The 22,575-nt window shown below is 39.2% G+C and overlaps 1 protein-coding gene across 2 annotated transcripts in view; it reads right to left on the minus strand.

Annotated features, from left to right (window-relative positions):
• Window positions 1-22,575, minus strand: part of ube2f (ubiquitin-conjugating enzyme E2F (putative)) — a 77,782-nt gene that overhangs the window by 10,933 nt on the left and 44,274 nt on the right. For both annotated transcript variants that reach the window (XM_041807121.1, XM_041807122.1), the window contains 2 exons: window positions 21,908-21,940; window positions 19,331-19,393 (listed from right to left, as the gene is read on the minus strand). In XM_041807121.1, the coding sequence (XP_041663055.1) occupies window positions 19,331-19,393; window positions 21,908-21,940 (96 nt within the window). The remainder of the gene's footprint in view (window positions 1-19,330; window positions 19,394-21,907; window positions 21,941-22,575) is intronic.

Raw genomic sequence — 22,575 nt, forward strand, 5'->3', positions numbered from 1 at the left:
GCCTAGTTTAAAAAGGAGGTTAGCTCATTTCTTGAGCAATTTATGCTGTGTGGTAGGTGAATTGTTTTAGGTCTCATCTGTTTTAGATCTTTTCACAAGATAAGACTCATAATTAGGGGTGTGGCTGATGAGTGGTGAAGAAGAAAAGGAGACATAAAAGAAGACGAAACTGTCCTTCCATGTCCTTCATAAACAATGAAACACCAAATTTCTGCTGCCTTGGGGTTTCTGCTTTTGTTTTGGGGCGTTATGAGCAGACAACGAAGCAGCGAGCTGTCCAGCATGTCGCACTCATTTTGGCTCACCTTCTTCTTCGGTACAGATTCATTCATCTCATGTTAGAAACAACACGCTGGACAGCTAGTGAGTGTTACCGTTGTTGTAAGAGGTGTTCCTAATATTTTGACTGTCCTGGGCATGTGAATGGGGTTGGCAAAATATCCCAGACTCCTCAATATGATGCTCCTCACACCAACACCCACTATCACCTAAAGAAGAAGCTAAAAAATAAAAAAATATATATTTTCAACATTTAATTGCCAATATGTAAGTTATCTGATTTTTTTAATTCCCTAATGCCTGTCTCAGCATCAGCCCCAAAAATCCCTTTCATTCAGGCTCTAGTTTTTTGTCAGAAATTTTTTCACATTAAAAATAAAGCGATCTCATGTTGTGTTACTCATGTTTCCACACTGATGCTGAAACTTTTTCCATCATTGTTTTCAGAACAGGTTTGAATTTTTGCATTTTTCCAAATCTGGCCGTCATTTAAATGGCTGATTGATGATTCATAACAGTGTCTGCTTTTCCCCTCTTGCTCACCTGCCTGCCCCCCTCCCTCCTCTCCCTCCTTCACACTGAAACCTCACCTTAAACACTGTGATTCGCCCTTCCATTATGCGGGTATCAACTGTGGAACAAAATCAATAGTGTGCCAAAGTTTGTGCTCACAGCCACGTAACAGAGACTGAATGAAAATGTTGCTCTCCATCTCTCCAACTTGGCACAGCGCTATGAGCTGGTGCCATACGAAGCTCTCTGTCAGGATGTATGGATGCACTGTGATTTCTCTGTGAAAGAGCCACAGAATCATCTTCACTCATTTTCTCCTCACAGTATGAAACAATTTGCTATGTTCTACACGTTTTCAAGGTGAATGCAAATAAAACACATCAGATTCAGTGTGCAAGGCTCAAGTCTTTTTTTTTTATTTCAGATTATGGATCAGACAAAAACACAATCCATAAATAAAGGAGTGCAAAAACCTTTTAGGTGGATGTGTTGTAGTGTAAAGCCGGCCTTAGCTGCAGCTCTTTGCCAGGTCATCAAAAGCTGATTTGAGCCAGCACTTACAGATTCACTACCTCCACTGCTGGATGATGCAGCCACAGTAGTTTCTATTGATTTATGAATCTATATTTTGCTCTTTACTGTAACATTATTATATACTGATATTGCAAAACTAACAAGGGGAAATGCATTTAAATGCATCAGGTGCTACTAGCCATAAAGTTAGTACTTTAAACCTCTAAATGGGCCTGTGCGCCACAGTTATCATCAGAAAATGTGTACATTCATTGAATATGATCCCTACGATTCATGAAAAGTGTTTTTTTTTCTACAGATTAACAGATTTACCTGGCGTTGAGGCGATCAATCACAATTTACTCAGTCCTGCAGACCTACTAGCATCTAGAGCCAACTATATCAAGGGAGACAAGAGTCTAGAGGAGCCTTGTACTGACCTAAGAGGCTAGCTGAGCCTCTAAACCACTCCTTATTCTTTCATAAACATGCTTTTACTTGAAATGGTGATATACTGTCAACCAGATAAATCTTGTGGGGTAAAAAACCTAGTACAGATGTGGCATTTAGGAATGAGCCTGTTCTACGAAGCGGCTCTTTTATGTGGAATGTTCCTGTTTTAATGGCCGGTTTTCTTTGCTCCGTCCTTTGTTGTTCTTCAGTCTACATTTAAAAAGCCAAACTGTGATTAAAGTGCGATTTGGGAACCAAACAACCGTCTCTACTGAGCTGAGCCAAATAAACTGCATCTGTTAAATAAAACAGCTTTCCCATCACAAGGATTGAGGTTGGATGGAAAACTGAAAAACACGGGTCCTAATAGAGTTTAATGGGATAGGAAAACTGTGCTGAACTAAACCAGACTGCTTTGTGGAAACAGACCATACAAGACCACCAAAGCTTCAGACGGAGGCTTTTTAAACTCCTGCCAACTGCCTAATTCCAGAGTTTTGTTTTTCTTTTTTTGGCCTTAATATTTCACTACTTTCCAGACACAAAGGTGTGTTGTTATTTTTGCACTTTGAATGCTTGGCATAGTCGGAAACAGCTCAAAAAATGACCTTTTAGGTAATGTTTCTCTGTCTAGAAATCCAGTCTTGCCCTATCTGCAGTTATGCGAGTCATCTGCAAAGAATCTGAATCATTTGATTTGCGAAAAATGAAATGATGCCGAAATGATGGTCCATCCAACATGAGATTTGGTCCATCTGTTTGTCTCAAATTTTGCTGAGGAAAAAGAACTATACAGTATGTGGACCTATTGGTCCAAGATCTTCTGCCTTCCTTTATTGCTGGCCATTTTTTTTTAAAACCCAGTTTACTTTTGTAAACCCCATTAAGCATCAGCAATAAATAGAGACAGAAACACAATCTGACGAAGGAGACTTCAAGAATATCACCTACACGAAAGGCCACATGATAATGACTATGAGGGTAAGGTGCAAATACGATCTGCAGTGAGCAGAGAATATTGATTTGAAAATCCATTTAAACCAGACCCAATTAAGATGTAAACTAGGTTTGATTCTTAGGTCAAACACATTTTTGAAGGGTGAAATGAAAAAGGAAACAGTCTTTGAATAAAAATGCAAGACATCAAAGATTGGAACAATGAATGTAACAGCCTTATTATGAAGTTTCACTCACTGAAGAAAAAGATTTTCTTCAGCCCACTATGTAGTCATTTACTCAGTTGCCCCATTCTCTATTAAAGAAGAAAACTAGCTGAGACTGCAAATTACTCAGCAATTCATTAGTTTGAGGACTGAAAGTTAACCCTGCAGTTAATTAAACACTCTTAGACTACAACGTTCAGTTTTTGGCTCTGTTTCAACAGTGGAAGGCAATTAACTCTCCTCTCCTCCAGCGATCTATACAGGTACAAAGAATATGCATGAGCATCAGGGGAAAGTGGATGCATATTAAACCATGTGGGTACAAACAGTTACTCCAATATCTGCTAAAGTTGGGAACGAGACACTGCAAAGCCTCAGGATATATAAAGTAAACATACTGCGAAATGACAGATGAAGAAGAGGAAGAGCCTACTGGTATCATGATTTGATAGCAGTGATCATTGTGATTTTCTTTTTCCTTTAAAACTCGAACAATAGTCAATTCAGATTTGGAGGAAGGATTTTATAGGAATAATATCTCCAAAAACACCCCATACAAGCACGTCTATCTCTTCTCTGTCATCATCTATTTATCTATTAACAGGCTCTCTGTTGAGCAATCATGCAATGTTATTCCACAAATTCCTGTTCTCTGTGGTCATCTAAGTGATGAACATCTATTCTACTTGTTATTTTTCAGACAAGTCCCGCCCCATCTAATGCATGATATATTGGTCGGCTGAAACAGTGACATCAGGAGTCACACCTTGCTGAGAGATTGTGGCTGAAAAAGCAGCAAACCAAATCGGACTCACTGCAGCTAACACTAATGAGCTAACTTTAATCAACCATCACCTCCACAGCTCTGTGCTACAAACACTCACACACAAATACCTGCCGTTCATTTGATAAAACCCTGCAATCCACTTGGACATGGCGAATAATGTTTTGAGTCTTTCCTTGTAAAACACTGAAAGTTCAGAGCAGAAGCTCATAAGCTTACAGCTTTTGAGCCGTCTTACAGACAGCTGCATAGCTCTCAACACTTACAGACACATGACAACATGCGTTATCTACTGTCAGAGAGGATGGAGCAGTTCATTCATTAATAAGCTGGTTCAGTTCAGACTGCGGGGAAAAGATGTAGAGCTATAACTTTAGTTAAAACCTGAGAGACTTGTGCTCATGTCCGGAGAAGTTATGATGTCACAATTATCAGTCGTGACCAAATATTGAAGTTTAAAATCACCCAATAAAAATGTAAAATTACTTCAATGAATTTTTGTCCCACTTTTAGTGAGACCAATCCTTGGTGCTTTAACACATTGGTTTGTTGAGAAAGTTACACTGAAAATGCCAAAGTCCTGCCATGTCTGGATACAGTATTTCTCTGTACCTGTGTACAGCTCTTGTAAATGACGTCCAAGATTCACCCAGAATTTATTTTACAAATCTAATCAAGGGTTCTATGACCTATTCATGAGATAAATGTGAAGATTTATCTAGAAAAACTAAAGAACAAGTCTAAAGTAAGGTGCATGTATGTTTGATCACTGGCCATTCTTTTTAGAGTCTTTATCAGCTTTGTTTCAACTTTTCATTTATTTGCTTGTGACTGTCGAATTGTCAAGTAAAAAACTGCAACATCTGAGCCCCAGCTGCTGTCTAGCTTAGATCTGAGATGACTGTGCCTGCTTATAGTACAGTATCAAACTGACAAAATCCTCTAAAAGGACATTAAGACCCCATCATGTGTCCTTTATGGCTGGCCACACACTAGATAATTTTAAAATCTTAACTGTTTTTAAAAGTGAGAGACCACAGACAAACGATGGGTAGTCACTAGGGATGCACGTGGTTAAACAGTTTAACCCGTCTATCAAATTAGCCAGTGCGAGATTCGGACAATTCGGTTAAACTAATGACCTATCATTTTTCATAAATACAGGCCTGAAATCCCGGTCTACAAAGCTCTTCTACACTGTGATGAACCTCCCACCACTAGAGGTTGCTGTAGCTTCAGTAATGTCCGCTGCCTTCCTGTCTGAGCTTTTGTAAATATGTAAATATGACTTAGAAATATAAGAAGCTCAGCGGTAGTTTAGCTGTTAGCATGTAGTAGGAACAGTACGGTAAGACAGTTTTTTAAATAAAACATGGAAATAAAGTGGTATAAAGGCTGTCGAGGGTTGAACTCGCATATACTTAACCAAAGTGGAATGAAGCCACATATCAAAGCATGATATTAATCTGCAAAAAGGAACGAAGGCTGGCGGAGCTAGCCTAATGTTGGCTATACTGTAGAGAATATATCAGACACACATTACACCTGCTGATACAAAGTGAGGAATTTGACTGTTTTCAAAGATTTTTTTCCTTTTTTCCTTCCTTTTTAGACTAATCTGTCAAACAAAATCTAAATGAGCGTTTAGCCAAATGGGGAAATAGACAGTTAGAAACAGATCACTGATAAAAATATGAGTACTTATTTGGGACTGTTAAATTTCAAGTCTTTTCTTTATGGTTGAGCCCCCATTTTATTAGATACACAAACATTTCAGCACAAAAAAGGCACAAATCTCTCTTTAAGAGTGATAATACCACAATAACAGTGTGAAAACTTAGAGTACCAGGCTGAGGAAAGAATGAGAGAAGGTCGTGGTCACAGGTTTTGCTGTGTATCACCTTTCTCCTTTATTTGCATTGCTCTTGGTTACAATTTGCATGAACATGATGGAGCTGGTTTCTTTGGGAAATGGATTTGTTTATACTGCCTTCCATCTCATCGATAGCTGGTGAATAGATTTTGGTTTATTCAGAGGGTTTGCTCATTAACAGCAAGACAAGACTGAGAAAGTGGAATACATCAACAAAGATAAAGAGGAAAATCTAACATCAGAGCACTCAAAATCATCTCCTGGTTCAGTCAGCACCACCAACTCTATGTTTAAAACAACAGCTGAGCTGCTACAGGCTTCCAACAGTGAAACAAACTGCAGCAGAAAGTCTGACTGTCCTCTCTCTGCTACTGCAGGCATTCACTGCTAAAACAAAGTCGTCATATCTAACTGACAGCACAGGTACACAACAAGCAGAAGCCACTGGTGTTGCATCTGATGGCATTATTTATACATTGACCTAACTAGATGTGACATAAATGATGAATTGCTGTGTACTCATATGCTGTTCTACTCTGACATGCTTGACAGGTTTGACTAGAGACCAAGATGAATATGTAATGAAAAGGTCTCAAACCTAACCTTCACATGTGCTCACACTGAAACATAATGGTGCTGTGTAACTACTGTCATCTAACTTCCTTAAACAAACAACTAAAGAGCTGGAAGTATGACACAGGCAAATGACCACTGAGAAAGCCATAAGATAACAACATAACAAGATTGCTAGTGGCACCAAAAACCAATTGTAAGGACCCGTTGTGTTGGTGGAGGTTGCAGCTACATTACTACAACTGGTTAAGATTGGGCACTGACTATCTTGACTAGCACATCAGTTTTAAACTTATACCCGAAAGACCCTTTTTTTATCATTTGGTATTGGTGGGAATCGGACATCTGTGTTTGGATTGAACTGAAGAGCCTTTCGAGTAGTATTTATTGTCAGACGATGTTTTGTACACAGTCTGCAAACCTCTTGGCGGACCCATGAACTACACTGCGTTCCACATTATTATGCAAATGACATTTTTCTCTGATTTTCCGAAATATTAATGCAAATGACAGTCAGGGTATTTTTTTAAGTCATCAGCCATTAAAGCATAAGTCAAATGTTTTTAAACAAACTTCATAATGATAACCATTATCCTTTTAAAAATAAAAATCTCAAAATGCACTGTTCCACATTATTAAGCACGGCAGAGTTTTAAAACATTTTATAGGTTGTAAAGAACTGAAAATGGTCATTTGTTAAATTTACAGCATTAGAAAGTCATATTTACTGAAATCAAAGGCTATTTCAATCAAAAACATCTTAACAGGCCAAGTTCCGTGTTAACATAGGAGCCCCTCTTTGATATCAGCTTCACTATTCTTGCATCCATTGAACTTGTGAGTTTTTGGAGAGTTTCTGCTTGAATTTTTTTGCAAGATGTCAGAATATCCTCCAGAATGGCAGTTTTGATGTGAACTGCCTCCCACCCTCATAGATCTTTAGCTTGAGGATGCTCCAAAGGTTCTCAGTAGGGTTGAGGTCAGGGGAGGATGGGGGCCACACCATGAGTTTCTCTCCTTTTATGCCCATAGCAGCCAATGACACAGAGGGATTCTTTGCAGCATGAGATGGTGCATTGTCATGCATGAAGAAAATTTTGCTACAGAAGGCACTGCTCTTCTTTTTTTTACCATGGAAGAAAGTGGTCAGCCACTTTTTTTAACCATGGTAGAAAGTGGTCAGTCAGAAACTCTGTATACTTTGCCGAGGTCATTTTCACACCTTCAGGGACCCTAAAGGGGCCTACCGGCTCTCTCCTCATGAATCCGGCCCAAAACATGACTCTGCCCCTCCTTGCTGACGTCACAGCCTTTTTGGGACATGGTGGCCATCCTCCAACCATCCACTACTCCTCCATCTGGACCATCCAGGGTTGCACAGCACTCATCAGTCACCATGACTGTTTGAAAATGAGTCTTCATGTATTTCTGGGCCCACTGCAACCATTTCTGCCTGTGAGAATCAGGCGGCTGAATAGTAGGTTTATACATGACTGCAAGCCTCTGGAGGATCCTACACCTTGGGGTTGGTGGGAATCCAGAGGCACCAGCGTCTTCAAATACCTGTTTGCTGCTTTGTAATGGCATTTTAGAATCTTCTCTCTTAACTTGATGAATTTGACTGGCAGAAGCCTTCCTCATTATGCCTTTATCTGCATGAACCCATCTGTGCTCTGAATCAGCCACAAATTCCTTCACAGTACGATGATCACGATTAATTTTTCATGAAATATCTAATGTTTTCATTCCTTGTCCAAGGCATTAAACTATTTGACACTTTTCGGCAGCAGAGAGATCATTTTTCTTTCCCATATTGCTTGAAACCTGTGGCCTGCTTAATAATGTGGAACATGTGGAAAAGTGCATTTTGAGGTTTTTATTTTAAAAAAAATGGCTATCATTATGAAGTTTGTTCTAAAACATTTGAATTATGCTCTAACAGCTGATGACTTGAAAAATATTCTGTCATTTGCATTAATATTTAGGAAAATAAGAGAAAAATGTCATTTGCATAATAATGTGGAACGTGGTGTAAACTTGCGACATGCTTGCATCTTATAAAATCTGCTTCAAACGCATAGGGTGATAAAACAAATTTTATCAAGCTTACAACTGTTACAAGCAGGAATCCAAAGTGGTTGTGTTATTGCTTTAGAACATAGGGGGTGTCTGAGTTTAAATTGTTTTTTATGTGACCACAGCTCTACCTGGAAGTGTCTTTTTTCCCTCCCTTGGAGTTCTAATGAGACCTTCAGGACCACTGAGATCAATAGACAGGGCAGACAGCTAATAAGAAGGAGAGAAGCCAGGTCAGGTTGCAGTAAAAATAGTGTGTAGGTGTGTGTGTGTCCCCTTGACTTGATTGGCTATTGACTGAAGAGGCTAAGCCACTTGAGGTACCTGAAGGAGCCATACTGAGAATGTAATACAGAGACGAGACAAGCTGCACCTCAGATTGATGAGAAACAATCAATGTAGATGTAGGGGATTAGGTACACAAAGTGAGACTACAGGAAGAATTAACGTTGGGCTTAACCACTCACAAAGGTCCAATCATGTCACTCTAGTGCAATGGAGAAAATCTACCAGCATGTTTAGTGATACACTGGCACCAATATTTATTTTCTGTTGAAATGCTGACGCCCTTTTTTTTTTTTTTTTTTGCCCTGCAGATTTTTGAGCCTCTCTGCTTTCTGGCAGCTCCTCCTTTTGCCATTTCAAAGACTTCTGACATTTAAATAATGGCACTTGCTGCTGGCTGGTGTGTGAAAGGGTAACACCCTTTGCACTTTGAATCGCACCATTCAGACCATTTCTCTATCTGCTCCCTGTAAGACTTCACACTGTATATCCTGAGAAAATGTCAGATATATCTAAGAGACTGTAAGTTGAGATATATACAAGTTTGTTTTTTGTTTTTTTTTTTTTCAGAAATTTTTATGGATATTCATTATTTTTCCTCTTCAGAATCTCAGACATATTGTGGTTTGTTTCACTCCACCTATGCAAAAGATTGCCAGATTACGTGGTACACCTGTACAGGGATGAGTATTGAAATCAGGTCCCAAACTGGTACCGGCATCATGTGCCAACATGTCTGATACCTACAGGACTGGTGGTTATAACAAATAGAGCTGCAATTAAATTCTACCATTTTTAGTAATAAGGTAGCATATGATTGGACTCCATAGAATTTTATAATCATCTGTTTCAAAAATAACTTCTATTTAAAGATTTAACAACTAAACCAACAGATCTGCCTAAAAGTAAACGCACCTAAGCCTACCCAAGTGAAGTACTCTAAGCTTAAGGCCTTGTCCACACTGAGATAAACCGCTACATTTCTGCTTTGTTTTGAAAAAGTTTTCAGTAAACAAGGAGTTGTTTAAAAAAAAAAAGTTCACATAAGCACAAAACCATTCAAAATGACTTGTGAGCACTGTGTGATATATGCAAGGCATGTAAGTAGTGCTGTAACCCACAATGTCCACATAGGACAACTGCGCTGCGCACCAAAGCAGGTTTAGTCCGACCAAAGGCGAGCGACCTCACCCACTGGAAGCAAGTCTACAGTGCTGCGGCACGCAGCCCTGATCAGCGGGCAGAGATCACGGGAGAACTGCAAGTTCATGCAGGAATAGTATGTCAACAGTGGACTACTTTACCTTTTGGGGTTAATTTATCATCCTTTCCAGTGTAAGTCCATGATAATATTGCCTCCGCCATTGGGTGAATACATTAGGAAGTTTAAAGGTTAATGTTTGCTCAAAGGATCTGTGGTTTTATGTAAAATATTTGGCTAAATGTCCTAAAAAGTTAAGTGATGATTCCAGGGATTCCATGCATTGTGTTGTATTTTGAAAGAACCGGATATTCTACGCTTGTGACTTCCTTTTTTGGAGCTTTCTGATCAACGGAGTATTGAGGCGGTTTGGCAGCGACCAGTGCTAAAAATAGACCGGAAGCATACCTCAAACGAAGCGAAGCAGAGTGGCGCTCTAGGGATGCGTCGCTGCCGGTCAGGAGCGCCAGCTGTGGAAATGCTCTGACAGACTAGAGAGGGACTGATTTGCTCGGCAGTACGGATCGCCGCGATGTGGCTGTATGTGGACATTGGAGGTAATGCTGCCATGGAAAAGCACCAAAAACAGAGAGGAAGATTATGGAGCAAGCTCACCCCAAAACTTTTCTCTTACCCAAAACTTTTTTCCTGGCTGCCCTTCTGTTTGCACTCTACAATGGATCTAAGAACAAGTGGCGTACGCTGCTCTTTGTCGCTAAAGATGGTTGAAGAGCAACAGACACAAACAATGTCATGTAATCTGCCATTATTGTTGTTTTTGTCCCGGCTCTCGCAAAGTCATTAAATAAGAAAATTATGATCTCTATTCAATGGCAATTGACTCACACATGCGGGTTAAGGGAGCTATTACATAATCGTTTCAGGAAAGATGCGCTTGGTTGTACATGGAGAAAACGGTTGGCTAGTACAGATTCGTTCACTCTGGGACCCGGTTTAAAAAAAAGAAGCATTTTCGTGGACGACGCGCTATGATAAAATATTTTGCAGATACTCCTAAACTCGTCTTTGTGTGGATGGACCCTCAGACAGAACAAAATACAAACCAAAAACATACATCAGTTTATTGAGCAGATTTCTAAGCTTAAGTGTTAGCCTAACTTAACTGGCCACTGCCCAGGGATCATCAGATATTCTTGAGTCATTTTGTACATGCACTCCTACATATTTCTAAATGTGCAACAATAAACACTTTGAACTCTGACACCCACTCATCCTGTCAAAATGGGTTTTTTGAGTTTCCATTAATATCCCTATCTTTATGGTGCTATCTTTATTAGTACGTTGGGCCCTTTCTCAGCAGTGGGGAATCTGAGTTGTTACAGAAAAAAGTGGCCTCTAAGGTTTTCAAACAGGCACGTGGAGAGCAAATTTAAAAGCTCAGTATTCATTTGTCATCCTCATAAAACTTCAAACTAAAAAGAACTGAAGGAGTCAGGCAGACAAAGAGCTTGCTTTGAAATAATCCCTGGACACCAGCCAGAGGATGTACTCCCACTAGCGGACTATCAATGACTGCAATGATATTTTGTAAAAAGACGGTATCTTTGTAAACAAAGGCAATGCTGAAAAGGTGTAACTGTTCAGCCTAGTTGGCCTATTACTTCTAAGTAAGCCCTTATAGTTTTGGTGTCTGTGCATGTACACAATCATTTCCTACAAATCCATACACAACCAGCACTGGTAAGCTCCAACAGTTACGGATTACCTACACACACACATACTATACACTCAAACATACTAAATTACCCAAGAGGGTTCTCCCTTTCAACCACTTTAAACGGTAAATGTATTCACAGAGCAGCCACAAGAGGAGTTCCACTTCACAACCCTGAGTACACACACAGCCAAGAACACAGGCACACACGTGTGCTGAGACACACACTCCCACAGTTTCACCCACTCGCTGCGGAAGTTGATTGCAGCAGACTGGGACTCAGTGGGAGTGGGTCATGGATGGCTGGCTTTGTGTTTTCAGTTGTTGTGGCTCGAGAGAATTACAACAGATCAGTGAGGCAGCACGAAAAATAATAGAGAAAGTTTATTTTCACAGCACTTGTCAATCGTAGAAAAATATCTTTTTCTGCCTTTGAACTTCCTCCTTTTCTGCCTTTGAACTTCCTCCTTTTCTGACTGTATTTTTAAAACTTTTTGAAATCTGAGTTTACGTTGTGTTGACCTCTGATAGAGGATTGAGCTTATTTAGGAGTAAAATTCTGGGTTCCAACATATTTATTAGCTGGAGTTGAGTTTTGTGATGTGTGTGTATTGAGTACATTTCCTACCCTGTCACCTTTGATAGAAAAGGAAATGGATAATTTAGCCCTCTAGAACAAATTACTTCATATCAATTTCAGTGGTGACATCATTACAAAGGACTACAGAAAGTACCAATTTAGCTGTAAAAACTTTCTGGAGAAACTATGTTTTCTGACAGTCCTATCAAACCAAACTGCCTTTGAGAAGCAATGCAACTTGGTAGAATCTGATGTTAAAGTAGAGCAGTGTGCCATAGATGTTAACATACAAACAGTACTAATTTTGACAATTATTTTTAGTTTTAGTCTCAGTCTCAGTTTTTAGTTTAATGCCTTTTAGTTTTAGTCAAATTTTAGTCATTTTGTACCCTTTACAGTTTTGGTCTAGTATTAATCGATGAAGACTCAAAAACTTTGGTCTCGTTTTAGTCCATAAAAAGTCCTCACATTTTAGTCTTAACTTTTGGTCCGAGCATTTATTTTCTTGCCTGAATCTGATACCAAACCTACTACCTACTACCAAAGAGTAGTGTGTTCTATGCATGATGCCAAACCTGGGATCGCTGCTTTCTACAGCTCAGATGCAGAAGAGACACAGATGCATTGTATCTTGACAGATTTGACAGCTTCTGAGTGTCAGACAAAAACTTCATTACATTCTAGTCTCCCTAAAGTCATCTTGACAAAATCTAAACTTACTTTTAGTCAGTTATAGTCATCAAAGATCTACTTTTGGCCATGCTTACTCTAGTCTTTCTCATGGAAGAAATGCAGAAAGAGAAAAGAGAAAATTGGGCAGAAATGGGCAGAAATTAGTTGGCAAAAATAGGCAAAACAAACAGTGAAATTGGTTTAAATGGGCTTAAAAAGTAGTTAAAAGGGTTAACAGAGGCAATAATGGGTCAACAGAGGCAAGAATAGGCAGAAAGTTGGAAGAAATAGTTTAGTAGTGGCAAAAACAGGCAGAAAACAAGTGGTGGAATTGACAAAAAATAAGTTTAAAGTCGCAAAATTTGATGGGAAAGAGTCATGAAAACAGGTTAAAATTGGACAAAATTGGTGTTAAGTAGCAAAAGTAAGTAAAAAGAGGCAAAATGGGTGACAATTGCACATAATTGATGAAAAACGTCAAATAATAGTGGCAAAATTGGGCAGGAAAAATGGTTAAAAAGTGGCACAAGTATTTGAACATTAGAACCCAATAATAGTTTGACTCAACTTTCAACTCCAAAATGAAGTAACTGCTTTTCAGGATGCTGGCACCAATGCTACTGATAAAACACACATGCATTGATATCATCAAAAAATCATAGCTGGGGAGGGCCCGTTCTCTGGGTTTATCAGGGGCCCAGCCAAATCTGTGTGCAGACCTACTTTTTACAGCTTTTTTGATTACTTTGATTTCAGCATAAGTCTCACCAAATTACCATGTTTTCATTTTGCATTTAACTAATAGTATGCCATTATTTTCCTTAAAATTGGTAAAATATACAGTTTGAAATCATCTTTAAAATATTCTTAGTTTTTTTAAAGGCATCTGGTGACCCCCTCTCAATGTTTAGTGACACCCACGAGAACTATAATTATGTGATTATGTGACAGTAATATTCTATTTTGGGGGAAATCTGGGGAGGGTTTGATGGTGTTAAAAATTGGACATTGCCCAATTCTAACTAAAGGCCGGCTCAGACTACACGATTTTTTTCCATCTGGTCTCATCTTGTCTCATCAGACTGGCCACACTACAAGTGTGACCCCGACTTCGTATCGTATGCTGTCATCACTTTCTCCACGACTGTGTGAAGGTTCACAGACTATCAGGTCAAAGAGAAGGAATCACAGCAACAACAGAAGCACTCTGTGTGATTGTAGCAGCCTTTTGCTAGTAAAAGAAGAAAACAACAAACAAGAAGCAATTATGTAATGGATTATGGATAATGGATAAGATTACAGATACACTACTCACAATAAGTTAGGGATATTGTGAGAGACTCAGTGGATTTCATACATAAGGTGTTTGTTTCACTTCAGTGATCTTTGGGATAGGGAGGCAATTGTATTTAGGTGATAGACACACCTCATTTTGTGTTTTCCACGTAATGGTCTCAGTGTGTACAGTGCACCTTACATATCGGGGCCAATACCAAAAAATACAAAAAGACAACCCTTTTCAATGTGGCATCAATTTCAACATTCTGGGGGTATAAAAAGCTGGTATTGTCAGTAAGTCATTCCCAGTTCATCATTCAAGCAGCCATGAACACACGACGTCGCTTAACGGACGAGCAGCGCCACCTGGCCATAGCGCACCTTCAGGTCGGTAGCAGGCAGTCAGATGTTGCTCGTGAACTTGGTGTGTCTCAAAGTGTCATCAGCAGACTTGCAGCAAGACACAGAACTACTGGCAGTGTTCGTGACAGACCCAGGAGTGGAGCCCCAAGAGTGATGGACCGCAATGATGACCAGTACCTAAGGACCTATGCACTCAGACACCGTTATGCAACTGCGACACAGCTGCAGGCCCGTTTACGAGAAGTGAGGGGTACTAGGGTTTCCAGACAAACCATTCGCAACCGACTCCACCGCTTTGGCTTGAATGCCAGACGACCGTTGCAGGTGACTCCACTGACACCAAGACACCGCCGTGACCGTTTGCAGTGGGCACAAGACCATGTGACCTGGACAATGCAGCAGTGGTCTACCGTCCTGTTCACTGATGAGTGTCGGGTCACCTTGCGCAGAAATGATGGTCGTCAGCGTTGCTGGAGAAGGCAAGGTGAGCGATACGCCGAGGTCAACATGGTCCCCAGGGTTCGCTTTGGTGGAGGAGGTGCAACAGTCTGGGCAGGCATCACCAGTCAGCGCAAAACAGATTTGGTGATTGTAGATGGCTCAGTCACCGCACGGTCTTACCTCAGAGACATCATAGAACCCATCATCATCCCCCAATTCCGCCAGCACACCCCCAACTTTCTGTTCATGGATGATAATGCTCCACCACATCGTGCCAGAATTGTCACAGCTCGACTTCAGGAAGTCGGAGTGCCTCATATGGTATGGCCAGCAATGTCCCCTGACCTGAACCCCATAGAGCACGTCTGGGACCAGCTGAAGCAGAGACTGGATGATCGTACCCCACCCCCACGTGACCTGGCAGAACTGCGTGTAGCACTTGTGGAGGAGTGGAACGCATTGCCTCAGAACAACATCATGAGGCTAGTAAGGAGCATGAGACGTCGCTGTCAAGCTGTCATTGCCGCAAATGGTGGAAACACCCGCTACTGACTTTTGCCAATTTTGGTTATTTGGGGCTATCTTTGTTATTGTCTAAATTGTTGGGGTAATAAATATTAAACTAATGAGAATGGTGTTTCTTCTCATTCATTAATAGTAATATCAAAGGGAAATATTACTTATTTCATTAAAATTCAGCCCAAATAGGAAAAGCACTCATATAAATACCAATATCCCTAACTTATTGTGAGTAGTGTATATCAAGCAGATGAAAATATTGACTGGCTCTCTTTAAGACAGAACTTAACATGGGCATGTGATAAATAAAATGAAATAAAATAAAATAAAATAAAATAAAATAAAATAAAAAAAAAAAATTAGCCTTCAAATTACATCCCAAGAGGGAGGAAAGTAGGCACTCAATCTGGTAAATGGTGCAAAGAATGCTCTCCCATCAGTAGGTATCAGGATATATGTCCTTAACACTGGGTCAAGGACTTCAAACTAAACAACAATGTAAGAACATTTCTGACATGGCCGAGTTGTGAGGTGTTAGGTGACAGGTTGTTAATTGTCACACCACGAGAGCACTTTTAGTTCCCGACACTCATATTTAGGCCCCATGTTTTCAGACAGATATCGAGGATCTACATCTGTCTGAATCTGTGTGATCTGAACTGGCCTTAAGATGGCTACAAGAACTACAATCAAGACTTGATTATGTTATTGAGCCAGCGTTGACATAGTGCTAGCATTCAAACACCACAGTAAGTGGGTAGTTTGTTTAGTATTGGCAACTGATTGCTAACTCAATAAACTATTGTTGCTCCACAGTGACAAGTCGAATGAGTTTTATCAGTGTTTTTTCCTTGATGTTCACTTAAATTGTTACAACACTGAAAGGGGCTGTCTTATATTTATTTATTTATTTATTTATTTATTAAAGGGGGAACAATACATATTAATGAACATTAAAAAAAATGTAAATATGCCAGATTGTAGCCCAAGGCTAATTTCCATCTGCAGACCCCCTGGCAGGTTGATGTAAGAAATAAAACATATACACATACTATTTACATACAGGACACAACCGTGAACAAGGACAAAAACTGTGACAACAGGATCATGTTAGTACAAACAAACAACAATAACACATTAGATGAGCCAGACTTTATCTGTATTGCACACACCCTTGTATTGCACTGAGTCCAACTGGACCAACCCTTATATTGCACCAATTCATATTGCACATATCCCTATAGTGCACTGATCCATATTGCACATAGACCTGTGCTTCAATGATTTATATTGCACATATCCCTGTATTGCACTGATTCATATTGCACCATGTCCAATTGCACATTTCTCTATATTATACTGCATTTTTAACAAGGTGCTTGGTTAGAAAAGATGAGTATTGCACATGTCTGACTTTTAAACATGTTGTAGCTCACACATGATCACATGTTTGCCTATCTCTTAGCCATAGTTTTAATTGTTTCTTAAAAGTGGGGAAGCATGTGCTTTCCCTCACTGAGAGTGGAATACTATTCCAAAAGGTTACACCCTGATACGACAGGACGTTTTGAGAGAAAGATGTTCGCCTGAATGGAAGTTTACATTCACCTCTGACAGTGGCTCTAGTCACTTGGGATCCAGAGACACTGACAGACTTTTGTTTGATAAAATCCTTCATTGGTGGAGGCACCAAACCATGTAGAACCTTGTAGATTAAACCAGTTGATTTAAATAGTTGAAAGTTAGCAAAATTTAAAAAACTATATTTATCAAGAATTTGACAATGGTGGTAGGAAAAAGGTTTCTTATCTAGGATTTTTAACGCTCTTTTGTAGCAGGCTTCAGTTGGTCCAATAACACAAAGATTTGTGTTGGACAAGCTTGTGATGCAATACTCAATATGGGACAGTATCATTGAGTGCAGGAATGTGATTGCTGCCTTATCTGTTAAGGATGCCTGAATTTGTTTAAAATTTCTTATGTTAAAATTAACAGTTTTTACAATGTTTTTAACGTGCTGCCTAAAGGATAATTTTGAATCTAATACCACTCCAAGGTATTTAAATTCCTCATTCTTGTTAATTCTTGTCCTCCCAGGTAAATTTTTGCTGGGGCCAAGGGAGTCATCGGTTTGCTAAAGAACACAGATATGTTTTTTTTAACATTTAGGCAAAGACATGAATCACTCAACCATTTTTACAAATCATCTAAAACAATTGAAAGTCGCAGGGCAGCCCCTTGGGCACTTTTGGCTTGTGTAAAAATCACTGTGTCATCAGCATACATAATTGTATCCACATTTTTGCAAACATTAGCCAAATCATTGACACAAAGTGAGAATATAAGAGGGCCTAAAATTGAGCCCTGGGGGACCCCTACTGCATCCAGAAGGTAGGGCGACTTGCTATCATTTACTTGCATGCATTGCTGTCGGTCTGACAGATAGGACAGATAGGACTGTACACATTTAACAGTGTGATAGTGTGATCACTAAAATTGAATTCAGAAAGTCTGGAGAGGAGCGAATATATGTATATATATATATATATATATCTCATAGTAAAATCATTAAAAAGAAAAAAACATTAAGATGATTTTAAGATGATTTTTTCCCACCTTGTCTCCAAAATGACAGTGTTAAATTCTAATGCAGCTCCAATGTTATAAAGATTTCAGGGTCAGACAGGCTGTATGAAATTTTCAGGAGTGCACGTGTACACAGCTTTGAAGTGTCACACTGAAATCATGCCATTCATGTCTTCAGAAAAAATTCTAAAGCTTTTCCTCACTCACAAATTAATCTGTGACACCAAAAGACAAGGAGCTCTTTGTGTTTACTTCATTATAGGCTCCCAACTGACACCCTCATCCTACAGTGAGGACCTCTGACTCATCGAAACACTCATAACCCCCGTCACAAACCAGCAATCATTTCTCACACACGCTCTCCTCTCACAACAACACACAGAAAAACTCTTTCACATCTAATGGGGTCACATGGCAGTCATTATCACACACTGCTGGGCACACCCAAATGCATCATGGGAATGGGTACTTGCGCAATGCCAAAGGTCAAATATTGTACTTTAAAATGCTTTCAGCTCATCTCAACTCATGCCAAACTAACAGCTATGTGGCTGGTCAGCAGCCTTCCTGCAGCTACATTAGCTCGGTTGACAATCCAGGAGAGCAATTACTGGAAGCAAAACACTGAGAATGTCACTTTTTGATGTTCCGCTGAGGAACTGAAGGAAAGAAAGATACATCAGATAGAAATAAGAAGGTGAAGGAAGGCATTAGTAATCAATTAACAAGGCTGCCAGTCTATAAAAAAGAGACTGAATGATTGTGCTTCTGCGGGGAAGGCTGGCAGTCAGCTCCTACACCAGCTCAGCATCTTATTGTGTAAGCAAAAAAGGCAGAATGGAAAGGCCTAAGTGAAGAAAATCTGGAGTTAAAGTTCGCAAAAACACATTCACAAAGTCACCCATGAATGCAGGGGAATACAAATACATGCACATTTGCACACACCCAATATACACACGACTTAGAGAGCATGGAGGCTTGAGGAAACTCTGGTTTAGGCTGCTGATTTGACTTACAAATGATGTAGCCTTCTGTCTACTGCAGAGGCACAGAAATAAATAGTTTAAGTAAGTTTCTTTTTTTTTTTTTTAGAAACACTATATGCACCTGTTCCACATACAGCCCTAGCAATTTTTGTTCTCTGCTCAGGAAGGCAGCTGTGTGCTTTTTCTCTTCAGCCCACCATACTGAATTAAAGCACTCTCAACTGATTATCACGTAATCCCACCTACAGAGGAAAGTAGTCACTGAAAGCTGCAGTCGAAACTGTATTTTCTGCTGCAGGAAATCTTCTCTATGCAGACTATCGACAGGAGCTAGGTTATGAATTTGATTATGGAGCCTGTAAGCAAATCTCAGACACTGTGGGGGACTTGACAAGTGAATCATCTGCATGCCAATGAAGAAAGTTACTTTTCTTAGTAAAACTCTGTCTGATGTTAAAGGGGTTAAAGCTCAGGATAAAATAGGACTGAATGTGTCAGTTATTCTCAGTAGACTCACCTTGTCTCTCAGATGATGTTCTGCTGCATCGATATTCAATGGGTCGTCAAAGTTCAAAAGGTCCTGGAAAAAAAAGGCAAAAAGAGAATAATGAGATACAAAGCTCGAAGAACTAAAGGAAAAGTGACAAAAAGTGACAAAGGTATTGATTCTGGCCAGATCTCAAATGCCTGTTCATTGTATTGGAAAACTTCCCAGGGTTCGATATTTCTCTCTAAGGCTCAAATTTTGTTTTTCCAATAGAGAACAATAAGTTGCCGAGGGAGATATTGCTCTCTTCAGCACTATTTGCTGTCTGCAATGTCACCCCGGATTCTGCAACTAAAGCAAACACAAAGTCCTAATTATGCCGCTGCCTCAGAGATGCCATGCACAAGAAGAGAAGTGTTATTAGAGAGATAAAAAGGAGGATGGCCTGAGAGGCTGTTTCCTGATTAAGAGGTAAGATTCAGGGCAGGACCACACATCAATGCAGATTACCGTCACCATTATCATCATAAACACTGCTCTGACCGGAGGATGTTTCTAAAAATGTAATCGATAAAGTATTTATGCAAGCTTCAATTAGCAAGCTGTGCATATTTTAGGCTAAACTAATTAATCTCAAAACTTTTAGCTGCTAACATTAGCAACCAAAACACTTGAAATGTTGCCAGTAAAGAAATCCATCGTGAGTTGTCTTATCATAAAATTAATTTATATGATATATTAAGGCTTCTTGAACAAAGAACCACATCTATTTCAGTGTCTGTATAGTTCAATATTTGTCTAAATGTATGATTATATGAACATTTTTTAAGGTTTTGGTGGCTTTCTTCACCCTGCTATTAAACATTATTTGATAAAATTCAGTAATGTATGGTATATTTGATCATCAAGTAAAGTTACCTTAATTTGTGTGTCTGGATAGTTGTCAGGGTTCAAAGTGCACACCGTGCATTCATTTTTCCTCTAGATTCCTCACAGGGTCATTGTGTCAGCGGATGTAAAGTGAGCCTGATATACTCTCTACAGCGTAGCTAACATAAGGAGCTAGCTCCTCCAGCCTTCATTCCTCTTTGCAGATTGTTATCATGCTTTGATATGTGGCCTCTGTTCACTTCGGTTGAGTACTTATAGGTGAGTTTAACCCTTGACAGCCTACATACCACTTTATTTCCATTTACTACTTAAAAAACTGTCATACCGCGCTGTTCCTACTACACGCTAACTGCTGAGCTTCTCACATTTACGTCCAGTGAAGTGCCGTGGGAAAGCTCAGATAGGAAGGCAGCAGCCATTAACTGAAGCTACAGCGGCCTCAGGTGGCGGGAGGTTCATTACAGTTCAAAGAGCATTACAGACTGGGATTTCAAGCCTGTGTTAAAAAAAAAAAAGGATTGGTATTTTGTTTAACCGACTCATAAATCTTGCACTGGCTACTTCAATAAATAAATGTAAGCGTCTGACCACATGAATCCCTAGTACGTACTACCTCAGCTTCTCCAAAGGACATCGGCTTTATTGAGTTCAATGAGCTAAGAAAGGCATCCAACTCTGTCAAACTACAACTAACTATAATTGTATGTTTCAGGCTAGATTCAAGCTCCATATCAATGCTCCTCTGGGAGAGCTTTGCCTGTATTTACTACATCCACACATTATTCCCAATATTTACCTGGAAATGTTTTTAAGGCCAGTTGGCTGGCTTCCTGTGGTTAATCCAGGATATATACAGAAAATCGGACATTAAATTTAATATTTTCTAATACCTTTTTTAAGATGGCAGCTACAGTTTCCAACCTGTTACACTGCGATAGTTTCATTAGTGTTTTGGGCATACTGTGGGATAAAAATGTGACAGAACAAAAAAACAGGCCAGTAGCATTTCTTGTTGAAGTATGCTAATTAAGACCTTGATTTAATACCATAAGGTAGCTGACAATTGAAGGTTGTATAACTAGAGCAGTCAAGCACCTTTTTACAAGTTTAGCTTTTTACTGTTGCAGCTGATAAAATACAGCTCATTGTAGTTGAGTAATGTTCATTTTAGTAATCTGGCAGAGTTTCAGAAGAACATCACATGTTTAAAACTGAATATAACTCAAAAGAAGAACAACTAATTACACGCTTATTTGGTGAAATTAAACATGTCTAAAAGCAACAAAATTTAAGAACTTATAGTTTTGCACTTTAGACTTTTTAATACTTTTTGAAAGCCTTAAGTTTGGCTTAACTAATTTTCAACTTTTAACACTTTTTAAGGCCTCACAGACACCCTGTAACCTGAGTTTGGTGTTTCATTATTTAATTTGCTCAGCAGCTGGCTCGCTCATTCAGGTGAATTATTTCTGTTCATCAACATGCATTTCAGGGAGAATACTTCCTCATGTCAGGATGGGTTTGAATAAAAAATGGCACACATAAGTTTAAAGCAACATTTATATATTTTTAAACACTATAGATAAACTATTAACTATTTATGTGATGTTTGTTTACATAGCTACTGATAAGACATTTAAAAGTATTCTGTCCTTTCCATAGCTACATGTCTAAAAAAACATCCAAACTAAAAAGGAAAAAACAAGCCAGACTTACAGTAAACAAGGAGTTCAATCCCCAGACAACATCCTAGAAAGAACAAATAGGAAAACATTAGTCATCTGTGGAACAGTTTAATTCCAAAAGCATGTAGACACTTTAAAATTTAGTGTTAAGAATTATAAAAGCCTGTTAAAACAGTTATAAGGAACATATATTGTACTTTTGAGTGAGCACCAATACTTTTTCATGCCTTGAGGCCCATCTTTGACTCCTCAAAAATCTTTGCTGATGATTCAAAAATGTATTTTAATCATCTTCAAACAGCTACAGAGATACATCTTAAACCTTTAAGTATTGCACTGATTCAGTCTAGCAGAGAAACTTCAACACAAACTTTGAAAGGGGTGTTATATTTAACTGACTTCCTGCAGCTGATGCCAATTTAGAGTAATAACGAGGAAGAAAGAGGAATAAAAATTAATTATTTGTGGCAGATTTCAAACCAACTATGTGCATATCGCCACCTACTATATTGGACTGTGAACATGCTTAGGTGTGCTTGTGCCCAGAATGATGTGAAAGCAGGCCAGTGGAGGAGAGGGGAGCGACCGCGTTTGAGCAAAGTACAAAACAATTGTGCCTGAAAACGCTCTTAAGAACTGATAAAATAGAACGAAATTAAAAGCTTTTTCACTTCTCTTCTTTAATGAGCCAACAGGTTT

Source organism: Cheilinus undulatus, linkage group 15 (genome assembly GCF_018320785.1).
Source record: "Cheilinus undulatus linkage group 15, ASM1832078v1, whole genome shotgun sequence".
In the NCBI taxonomy this organism is placed as follows: domain Eukaryota; kingdom Metazoa; phylum Chordata; class Actinopteri; order Labriformes; family Labridae; genus Cheilinus; species Cheilinus undulatus.